Consider the following 12,465-nt stretch of genomic DNA (forward strand, 5'->3'; position numbering starts at 1 on the left):
TGCCTACGTAAATTGTCGCATTTAATGCAAATTTCAGTCTAAATTGTTCATAAAAACTATTTTGATTAAAAATGTGTGTAAATCTTTTATGAAACTATTCTTACATAACTTGCTGTATTTACTACACATTTCTGTGCAAATCATTCCTAAAAATGGTTATTATATAAATTGCCGCATTTAATGCAAATTTCTATCTAAATTGTACATAACAATTATTTTCATGTAAAATTTGTGTAAATCTTTCATGAATTTAGTGCAAATGTCTGTGCAAATAATTTGTAAAAACAGTCCTTATATAAAAGTGTTGCATTTGATTCATAACCATTACGTAAACAATTTTTCACATAAAAGTTTCATACACAATACTTCCAAAAACTATGCTTGCCTAAATTTCCACATTTAATGCAAATTTCCGTGCATTTTTAAATAAATTGTTGCACTGATGAACAATACACTGTGTGTACTGTATTCTCGCTATTTTTTAGCTTTTGTTTATGTGTTTGTTTTATGTGTACGGGGTTTATATGTATTAAGTAGTACTTGTTTGTACAGGCCGCACCTTCTTTCCCAGAAGAAAACTTTCTGAATTGCATCCATTCAATCTGTTCACCATGATAATCTCCTAATTGAGTGATAGTTGCACTAAATAAGAGAATCTGTTACGATAACGGAATAAAAGAGAGAATGTACTTTACATAAAGAACAACATGGAATTGGAGTATGAGGGGAAACTCTTTTTTGGGGGGGTTTTAAAAAAAGAAAAGTAAAAGAGGCATACTTTTGGTAATGTAATGGGTCGATGACACAGAGCATCTTACAGCTTATTTCCTGACCCCTGTGTCTCCCAGTGTACTTAGCCCATGATTTGTTTGTGTAGCGGAGGCTTGGTCTTCTTCACTTCTCTTTCAGCGGCTCCGTTACACATAACTGAATGATAAGAGACTGATAGAGAAACTCGGAGCACTTCAGTTGCACGCTGGCTCCACACAAACTCTGTTTTTCATTTGATGTTAGCTTAATATTTTCATCCCCTTTTCCTAATTCAAACTTTTCTTCGTCTCCTACTGCTGTGAAACTTTCAGAAAGGGAAAAAAACGAAACGATTTGGCACAGTGCATTTCCTGACAATTTGTTTTCCCGTATATCATAAGGACTGACTTCCTGTTCGATGCACGGTCTGTTAAATGTCAACAACACTGCAAAGCAAAGCGCAACCAACCAACTGTGCCTGTTTCGCTGAGATGGATTATAGATGACGTTTTTCTTTCTCCTTTGTCTTTGCACACAAAAAAACAAAACACTCAAGTTTTGCTTTGCGGTGGCACTTTGGCTCACAAGCTGGATGGCAGGAAAATGGGAAATTTCGATGCTGTTTGTGACATTAGCAGTTTGCTCAATAGGGGGTCCGGCTCGGCGCAATCAGCCACATGAAAAGCGACCCCGCAGAGGAAACTTTTTTTACAGTTACACATGTTTACAGTTCATTAATAAACTTTCAGATACTGTTGGATCTGTTTACAAATTGAAATTTTAACTCATGTAACAAGAAACCGAATGTGTTCTTTAAAAATCAATGTTATGAACAATGCTTTTAAACAAGTTTCAGTTGTTAAATAACATTTCAAAGAGTTTAAATTATTTTTGTCCACTGTTATTATGTCAGGCGGTACAAACAAATAGTTGTATGTATATACTGTAGTTGTACCACCTGACATGGAAAAAGTGTACCAACCTCCCATACTTGAAATGAGCAGTTTTTAACCAGTATTTGAGAGAGATCTACAAACATTTTCACTCTGCCACAATCAGTTGGGCTCATCTGGATGATGCATTATCATGTTTATGGTTATTACCTTGTCAATTAATAATAAAAGAACCATGCCACTCTGACATTCAAATTGGTGGACAAAAGGTTTTAAATTATCTCAACCGTTTTAAAACTGCTGATATTTATAAAACTTGTTTAAAAGAAAGGTTTCAAACCTAAAATTATGCAATATTAATTTTTTTTTTATAATTAAGACACCATTTTAAATAGTTTTTTCAGTTGCACCACCTGACATTTTGGGGGCTTAAGATAACAAAAAAATATGATTTAAATGTACAAAAAAATGAATTCAAACTAGAAAGGTTTTATACAATAAAGTGATATATGTCATGAATTTATCAAATTATTTTAAGGAAATAATGCACTTGGACACAAAAATATGCTCGTCATGTCATTGACACGTTCATAAAACCAAAATTGCTCATTTCTAAATATATACTGAATTAAAAGTGATGTGTAAAATTGTTCATTAAGCCGTTCTTAAATTACCACATTTAATGTGAATTTCATGAAGTTGTATTGAAATTTTGCCAAATTTTCTCATTTGAAGACAAGTTGAAGACTTTGACTTAAGTTTTTAAGCAAGTCTGTACTTAAATGCGAAAATTATATGTACTTACTACAGTAATAACAGTAAATAATGCAGGTAACTAACCCTAAACCAAACACTAACCGTAACCGTAACTCTATAGTAAGTACATGTAGTTAATTAATATTACTCTGTACTTATTTGAGTAAGTCCAATGTAACTACATCACCTTAAAATAAAGCGTTACACTTTATTTTAAGGTGTCATTGTTACAGTGTGATTATATATTTAAGTACTGAGTAATATTAAGTACCTACATGTACTTACTATAGGGTTAGGGTAGGACTGGGGTTTGGTTTAGGGTTAGTTGCATGTAATTATGCATAATTTACTGTTATGGTAAGTACATGTAACATTTAAGTGTTACCAAATAAAGTGTAACCCTCTTTATTTTTTAAGAAAAGTTGAAGATTTCTCTTAACTTACCTGGTGTTTTGATAAGTAGTCTGCAAAGGTATTTAGCAGCTTATAGTAAATCTCAAACCACGGGAGATAGCTGTCAAAAAACAGAAAGATATAATATACATTAAACAAATATTACAGAATATTTAACAAGAAACGGCTATTAACATCACTGTAGCCCCATTCAAAAGGGCGGATCTAATTTACCAAAATCGGCCGATTCTTCCTCACCTAGACGTTTAACATGGCGGGCTTTACACAGTGTCTACACCGGACGCAACAAAGCTTTATGTCAGAAGTAGCGCGAGCTCTATGTCGTGTCGCATCCAGTGTAGACAGCAACACAGATTATAATGGCTTCTATTTGCTTTTGTCCCGTCTGGTGTAGACACGGCGTTAGACTTCCTTTAGCATTTTCAGCTAAAAGAAACCTTATTACAACATTCTTGGTTCTCGCTGACATTCGCATTTTAAACATTCCAGCCACGGAGCGGGCTAAATAAAAGTATTTGGTTTCTTCAACAAAAACATGACCGGACCACTGTAGCCTGTAATAAACCAGGGATGGGATGGTTTACAAGCATGCTGCGCCCAGATGCACAACCTGAACCTCATTGTTGTACATTAAGTCACTACATATGTCACTACTCTCCGTTTTTTTCCCCCTCCTTCAAATTAATTTCCCAGCAGGAGTAAAAAAAAAAGATTCACACCTTATCAATGTGTATTAACTAATCACACAATGACTAGCCAAGAGTATCTGCAACATTGTGTGTGTTGCAGCCTGACAGAATCTTGGCAAAGTTGACAGGCCTTTAAAGATGGAACGCGGCCAATGTGTTGTTTTGGCTTGAAGGTTGCATGAACACACACCCCATTTATTTTGTTATGCAATCTAGTGAAAAAAATGCGGCCTGCTAGCGGGCTCTGACTTTTTCTTTCCCGGTATGTAGGCGTGATTACAACATGCATTTCGACTCGGTCTGAAATCTCACACTTAACCGAGAGCGATTACATCAGCTATTCTTTTCCAGCACTTTGACTTTTTGTTTGTCGCTACTGCTTGATTACTTTAATTGGCTATGATGCAAGTAAAGAATTACTGGGAATGCGGTCATTTTTCAAGAAGAAAAAGAAAGGTTTCATATCGTCTGATCTCAGCTGACCCACAGAGCACACTGTCTTGATTCAAGTTTTTTTTCTCCCTCTTTTTCTCCTTCCATGGGTCAGTGAGCTCTCCAGCAGACTGGAATTAACAGACAACAAAAAACACAACTAAGTGTATCTAATGCAAATTTTCATATTGCCGAATGCGTAGAAAGGGGCCAGTGGCACGCCGTTCCCAGGGACGTGCGCTCAAGCGTGCGAGTTTGGGTGACCATTAACCTAAAACAATCATCTCTTAACATGCCAATATTTTGACGTGCATGCCGATGTTCGCAAACCAGGTCACACTATTCTAAATGAAATGCGCCTATGCAAATTGCAGACGGGCGAGAAAAAATGATCCATGGCCTGGATTGCGTCGTGTTTTGGTTAGCGTGACGCGTTGTTTGAAATATCGTAATCGACCGACACCTTGCTCGAGCTGCATTGCACAACAAAGAAAAATCATTATCTCCTCTCTTGCTCACTCTTTGTTTAAAATGCGAGGCTCCTGGATGCTAATCCTTCATTTTTCACATGTGAAGGGGATTTAAACTCCTTGTCAGAAAGGCACGGCAGGCCTTGGAGAGCACAAACACTCATTATACTCATAAATGAGAGCATGTAAATCTTTTGTATTAAAGTCAAATAAATCACTGCTCTATAAGCAGCAGACTTGCGTTATGAAGATATCTAGGGAGGAATACCTTTCACAAAATCCTGGATTTATTTTTTTATTTTAAGTCATAAAGCAGGAGCACCATTTTTCTTTTTTACTTTTTTATTTCTTCTTTTTTTTTAAACAGGCTGAGGGGAGCACGGCACCCCAGCCCAATCTCTTCACAGCTAGTAAGTAAAAATGTGTTTGTATTCGGCAAATCCTCTGATAGAGGAACATTCATCATGCTGAACTGTGCTGAGACGAGCCAATCTCAACGGCCCTTTTAGGTTCTCTAGCGCCGTGTGTACTCGGAGAGTAAACCAACTTATCTGTGGCTTACTGGCAATCCCTAACAAACTCGAGCTCCTTGCTTCCACAGCCAGAAGCATCAGATAAGCTTGAGCGAATGGTTTGATAGCTGGAAAACAAAAAAAAACAGAAACTGACCACCAGTGAATGAGAGAATGTGTAGGTCATGACACGATTAGAAAAGATGTATTTGTGTTTTCAAGAATTAAGTGCAAGCTACTTAAGTACTTAAATAAATCCCTGCAACTGCTTGACAAAAGTTATTTTTAACTTTTTAACTTTAAAAAAAATGTAAGACCACATTGCAAATCTAGGATTTAAAAAAAAAAAAAATTACATTAAATTAATAAAATATTAAATATTCTGTACTAAGGGGAAATAAATTGTTAACTTCTCAAAACAAATTGCTATGCTGATTCCATTTTTTTTTTTTACTTATCTCACTAGTCGTCTCAGACTTTAGAATCCAACTATAAATCGATCTAAATACATATTATGCATTTATGAAGCTTTACGCTGCATGAACAGCCTTTGGTTTGTCTTGTACGTCTGTACAATCTAATCGGCCCTTAAATCATCATGCGTCCTAAATCATCAGAGGTATTTAGGAGCTTTAAAATCAAGTCAGCTTGCACCTTGTATCCTTCCCAGGATGAGATACGATTACACCCCGACTTTTCCTGAGTTTTATGTCCAGCTAAGGAAAAGAAATATGGCTAAATGACCACTAACTGAGGAAAACCTATGCTGTCTGAGGAAGACGCCAAGTCGGGTCCCAGCCATCAAATAAAACCGGTGAGAGAGAGAGAGAGAGAGAAAGAGAGGGTCTATTTCATCTGGGGTCTCGCAGATGTCCGAAGGCTATGTGCTCAGAGTGTCCGAGGGCCGAATGGGCGCAGAGGGTGGGGTAAAACGGAACGCTTGTGTTTTTGAAGTGGTTTGGCCTGAAGGAACCGTGGCCTATTTGGTCTGGGCTAAACCTGCAAAGCTACAAAGGGCTGTCCACATAAAACTGTCCCTCTCATTAGGCAACTTCCTTGTGTAAGCTTAGGTGACAATTTTATGGTCCCAGGACTTCAACAATCACAAGGACACAAACTGTTTTAATTACTTTTCTTTTATATTCAACTGGAGAGTGTAAATGTGTGTGAATAAGAAAAAGTGTCACCTTACAAAAATAAAAAATATACATTTTATAAAATTATTTATATATCAGTTTGTCTAAAAGTTCAACACAATATATGTGTGTGTGTGTGTGTGTGTGTGTGTGTGTGTGTGTGTGTGTGTGTGTGTGTGTGTGTGTGTGTGTGTGTGTGTGTGTGTGTGTGTGTGTGTGTGTGTGTGTGTGTGATATTTTTGTGAAATATCAGGACACAAATGTGTATAATGACTTGGTATGACATGGGTATTACAAAAAGAGGGTGAAATATGAGGACTCACTTTTTTTCCTCACTTTTCAAAATGCTTATAAATCATACAGGATGAGTTTTTTTTCACAGAAAGCAAACTGTGCAGTTTCCTGTGATGGGTAGGTTTAGGGGCAGGGGCAGTGTAGGGGGATAGAAAATACTGTTTGTACGGTATAAAAACCATTACGCCTATGGAATGTCCCCACATTTCACAAAAAAAACCCTGTGTGCGTGTGTGTCATATTATAGCCAAAAATGATTCATACATTGGACTACCAGTGAAACTGATAAAAATTTGGTACCAAAATTATTCAGACACTTTGACCTGACCATGTTTTGCTTAAGTGTTTGTTCTTTAATTGCTAATGCGACCTTTTACACCACAGACTGAACAAAATTAAGCATTGCTTGGTAATTGGTTGACCTAAATTGGTATTATCTAATTGTGTACTTAAATTTAACAGCTGACAGCTGATTGGTTGCTTGTAATCCATTACATACCTTTCTATCAACGTTCTTGTCATATTTCATTACCGTTTTCTAAACTATAGCGAATAAACTGTGATAATGTGAGAAAATGTTGAAAGTGTCTGAAAATGTTTTGGTTTAACTGCGTGTGTGTGTGTCTAATATATATATATATATATATATATAGAAACTAATATAAATTTAATCATCTATAAAAGGGGGTAGAAAAACAAAACTTTCCTCAGGTCTTTTGTTACGTTTCACAATGTTCGTTCCAAATAGATGACACAAACAAAATAAGTCTAGGGTCTTAAAAAAAAAAAAAAAAAAAAAAAAGAGCAAAACTTTCAAAATGCATTTCTTATTATGAATGAAGGAAGCCATGCAAACTACTCAGAATGCATAATGAATTTTATACATCATATGTCAAATGAATTAGCATGTAAAACTCAGTGAAAGGGACAGGGGAGACTCTTGCTAATTGGCAGCAGGGCTTCATGCATAATTATTGGTGAACCGTCTCCGGCATGCCTCTGTGCCTGAATAACGAGTGGAGAGAAAGAGAGAAAGAAAACACACACACACACACACACACACACACACACACACACACACACACACAAAACAAAGGCCATCCTGGTTGGGATGGGAGGAGGAGAGATCTTCGACAGCAGCTCATCATGACGATGATAAACCTGCGATTGTCCATCAATACCATGTAGACGGAGGGGGAAAATAATGTGATATGCGCCAGTTGAGCTGCTCTGAATTACTAAAAGACTTTGTATTATTAAATACACTGGTTTAGCGTTCATGCAACAGTAACAGTATTCAATCTGCTGCTTTCCATTCTCAATGGAACGGTTCAGACTGAAAATATGAAAGCATCTAAAAAAACAAAAGGAGTATTTTTTTTTTATCTGTGTTTATTATTATTTCATAAAAATGAAGAATTGTTTGTTTCAAATCCCTTTCTATAATTCATCTAGAATTGGTTTCCCTTCCAAAGGAAAATGGACACGTGGTATTTCTCAAGAAATGTCTTGATGAATATGCAAATTGTCAAAATTCACATAACTAATCACGCACTTCGTAAGTTTAAAAAGTGCATAAATAAACAAAAATCTCTTACCTGAGCAAACAGATGCAGACCCTGCAGCCGGACGTCAGCCGACAGAAACCGAACCTCTGCTTGCTGTCAATGTCTGTGAGCACAAACGTGAAGTTCTGGCCCACCTGAGTCTGGGACACTCTGCAGCCCACCACAAACAGAGGAAAAAAAACAAGTTTGAAATGAATCTTTTATCAAAGTGTACACTTTATATTTGATGGAATGGTCTGAGTGTTAGCCAGCGACTGTGACCTTCAGCATAATCAAAAAAGCTATCAAAAAGTCAATTTGCGGAGAAAAAAAAAAAACTCACATTAACAAAAACGTGCATTTTAAATGCATTCACTAATATCCATTTGGCAGCAGAAAGATTGTATTACATTTAAGGTTGTAAGAACTAAACCAAGGGTGACAGTGTAGTTAATCTCCACTAGATGGCAGCAAGAAAGCTTCAGCTGAAAGGAAGTGTTTAACTTCACACACAGCACATAAACTATACAACAGCACTTTCCATTTTTCATTTCCAAGAGCAAACAAGCCAACACACACACACACACACACACACTGCTATTTATTCAGGAGACGTGTCTAACATCATGCCAGTTAGGACAGACATTGTCTCCTGGGTGGAGCGGAGATCTTAATTTCTATAAAGGTGTTTTATTTCTACAGACCTCTAAGTGAAGGGTCTGACATTAGAGACCAGTACTGCTAGAACCAAAGGAGGTGTGTGGCTCCACCCTGTGAGTCATTTACGACAGCCCCTTAAGCATGTGTGAATGAGTGTTGTGTAGACAAACATCCTCATTTTTCCCAATTCACACATCGATTGACTTCTTTTCTGGAAGCATGAAGGACTTCCTACCTTTCCACGTCAAATGGGAAACAGAACTTAGGCACTGTCTGCAGGACCTCCTGGAAAGAAACAAAAAAAAAGAGACATTATGGGTCATTCAAATCATGCCATTGTTCACTAATCAAAATTAGTTATTCAAGGATAAGCCTTAATTAATGACTTCATGATATGACATGACATATGATCAAGAGGATTATGTGACAAACAGAGAACTTGCCAGGGTGTTGCTATGAGGTTGCTAATGTGTTCTGAGTGTTTTAGTGCAATGCTAAACGCATATTGCCAACTTTATGTCTCTATGATATTCTGGTCCCTAGATAGGGCGGTAATAATGTACGTCTAAATGATTGTTCAGCAGTTTTCCGTCTGCCAGGCAAAAATCTAGTGCAATTGATTAGAAAAGTAAAAACACATTCAGCATGGTTTGGGGCGCACACAGTGTTAATCAAATGAAATGGCTTAGTTTGAAATAAATATTTGTATTTGTTACGCAGAACAGTAGCTGGGAAACAAACAAGCAAACAAACGTGTTTACGTTTTAGTGTATTGCTAAATGGTTTCTACGGATGGTTGCTTGGTTGCTCCATATTATATTAAGTCAAAAGAGCCTAACATTTCCGTGAAATGTCCCTAGATATGGTTCTAATGTAAGACTTTTCTTTGTTTTGTTTTTTGTCTGCCAGACGAAAATCATAAGTTCAATTGATTAGAAAAGTGAAAATCACTTTTCACAAACACCATGGTTTGTAGGGGAAATGGTGTAAATCATTTCCAAAATAACTTTGTTTAGCAGAACAGTAGCTGGCAAACAAATGCATTTACGTATTAGTGCATTGCTTGGTTGCTCTATATTTTCAAAAGAGCCTAAAGTTTCTGTGATATTCTGGTCCCTAGAAACGTTTATAATGCAAGTCTAAGGGACTTTTCTCCTGTTTAATTTTTTATTTATTTTTTGACTGCCAGACGAAAATCATAAGTTCAATTGATTAGAAAAGTGAACACATCACTTTTCTCAAACACCATGGTTTGTAGGGCAAACAGTGTAAATCAGTTACAACTAACTATTCATTACCAGAACAGTAGCTGGCAAACAAACAAGCAGAAAATGTATTTATGTTTTAGTGCATTGCTTGGTTGCTCCATATTGTCAAAAGAGCCTAACGTTTCTGTGACATTATGGTCCCTAGAAACGTTTATAATGCAAGTCTAAGGGACTCCTTTTTTATTTTTTTTGTCTGCCAGACGAAAATCATAAGTTCAATTGATCAGAAAAGTATAAGCACATCACTTTTTTTGTAGGGCAAACAGTGTAAATCCCTTTCAAATAACTGTTCATTAAGCAGAACAGTAGCTGGCAAACAAATGAGCAAACGAATGGATTTAAAGGGAAACGACACCAAGCTGACGTAAAGGGGAGGGCGATCAGAGACTAAAATAATTAGCGGCCATTAGCTCATTGATCGTTTCGCTTGAGGTGTGGGGACGACGGAGGTGACGGCAGATTGTTGGAACAATGGCTGAGCAGCACTAGGGGTTCAGAGGAGGTGCGGGAAGGATAGGGAGGGGGGTAGAAAGTAGGCCCAGCCTTTGGGGCTTTACCTTCCCGCACAGCCCCAGAGGGAGAGTCCTAGCACCAGCAGCATATGGATTTCCATAGCCATATGGGTTAGCCACGTCTGGCCAGTCCTGCGCTGTAGACTAGCCATGGGGAACTGCCAGTGATCCCCTGCTCAAAGTATAACAAGCTGCGACCATTCAGATGAATGGTGCCGATGTATTTGGAGGCAGCTGGGTCGTTCAAATGCGGCTTCCATACCCGTACCTGCACTTTAAAACAAAATTAATCGTTCAACGTGCGCGTATGTGCGCCAGCCTGCGAGGGTGTCTGTTTTTATTTGCGTATATATGCATGTGCAGCGCGGATGATGACTGGTTGCTGTTCTCGGTGGGAGGCGGTGGTGCTGATGGGGGAAGACAGAGTGAGAGAGTTAGTATGTGATACAGAGAGCGGCGAGGAGATTGAAGGCTCTGGCAGGCGAGAGAGGAACGTTGGCAGCGGCAGAAACATCCTCGCCGTGTCGTGGCGCGGCGGATGACTGTACGGCAGTAAAGCTGTCACGCGTACGCAAGCCTGATGCTGCCGTATGTGACTGCTACTATCATTAACTCCTATAGGCGCTTCCCCCGAGTGTTTATGCCAAGCTGAGCCACGCATTTGCAGAAGCGTATGCAAACGGATGCAACACAAATAAAATTGTCTCCGTCGCAGATGCAGAAGTTGTCGCGGGTCTCACACTGGCCTGCTTGACGCCAGTCAATGCTGGTCCCTGCTGTCAATCTGAGCTGCGAGACAGGAACTAGCAATGAAATCCACGCATTCGGACTAGACGAAAGACAATTTTTGTGATGACATGCAGCTGAATGACTGCATTCATAACGCCATGTCAGTTGAAACAATGGAACGCCATGATTAAGACCACAGAAACTCCAAAGCCTGTGCCTTTGTAACTCCTTTCATTAAATGTCAACATGAAATGGCATTTGCAACAGTTTTTACTTCCAAATTGTGATTTCTGAGAGCAACATGAAAAAAACATTCTGATTTAAATCCATTGGGATCATGAAAATGGGTCTCGATATAATAAATGATCAGAGGAAAACAAAAGAAGATATTCTGATGAATGTTTTTTGTCCATACAATGGAAGTCAATGGGGTCCAAAACAACAATATAAAAAAAATTATCTTTTATGTTCTGCAAGTTATACAGATTTGGAACTAAATCATTTTGATTTCATGTTTGATTTTCAAACCCATTCATATCCGTTAAACCTGAGCCGCTTGGCTTCCGGCATCCGAGTGAAATATTCTCACGATTCTCCTCAAGGTTTTAGTAGATTTAAATCTCTGTACGCATGTGCATAACACACTTTTTCTCTCAGCGTTTTATTACTATTCATCCAGGTGATCGGGGGACTATACCAAAGCCTGCTCTGGGAGGAGAGTCAGATCGTGTGAAGAGGTGTAACGTGAGTTGCCATCGTTCCTGTTGTTTGGTTGTACTGTTTTCCCCTTTCTCTGCCTCCCTCCCAACCATTTTCCCAAGACAAAAGAATATAAAACAGCTAATGCATTTACAACTCACTGGAGGAGGCAGGGTGAACTCTGCAGGCTGCATTATTTATTTACTGTTGAGACAGGGATATCACTCAATGAGACAGCAGTCTCCATTCCCCCCTGGTCCCACTGCGGAGGCCTGCAATCACAGCTTCTCCTCTATCACTATCTCTCTCTCCTCCACCAGCAGCATTTATTACCGCCCCACGCTACCGGGAGACACTACCGCTCCCTCCCTGAACTCCCTGCAGAGGAAGGGAGCTTCTTCTGGGCTGAATATGAGCAGAAGATCCAGCACTGGCATCAGCAGCAGCAGATATCAGGGGATTGTGCTGCTTCGCTCGGCTTCTGCATAATGACAACGTTCACACCTCAAGCCAAACTGCCCCATTCTGATGGTATGGGTGCACGATCAGAGCCAGAAATAGAACCACAAGACAGAAGCAATCAGTGTCAAGTAGTTGACGATAGGGAGACATTTGACTATAAGGTTGCTTTCAAAGGAGCAATTACGACAAACGTGTTAGACTGATGAGTCAAGAAAATTGCAAAAAAAAAGTCTTTCTACATA

The 12,465-nt window shown here is 38.6% G+C and overlaps 1 protein-coding gene across 1 annotated transcript in view; it reads right to left on the reverse strand.

Moving 5' to 3' along the window:
- The window catches only part of dennd1b (DENN/MADD domain containing 1B), a 127,813-nt gene that overhangs the window by 61,966 nt on the left and 53,382 nt on the right, over positions 1–12,465 (reverse strand). Inside the window, exons 4-6 of the mRNA XM_079808531.1 lie at positions 8,789–8,838; positions 7,945–8,064; positions 2,844–2,913 (exon numbers count right to left, since the gene is read on the reverse strand). Of these exons, the coding sequence (XP_079664657.1) occupies positions 2,844–2,913; positions 7,945–8,064; positions 8,789–8,838 (240 nt within the window). The remainder of the gene's footprint in view (positions 1–2,843; positions 2,914–7,944; positions 8,065–8,788; positions 8,839–12,465) is intronic.

This window comes from Gobio gobio, assembly GCF_949357685.1.
Source record: "Gobio gobio genome assembly, chromosome: 24".
Taxonomy (NCBI): Eukaryota; Metazoa; Chordata; class Actinopteri; order Cypriniformes; family Gobionidae; genus Gobio; species Gobio gobio.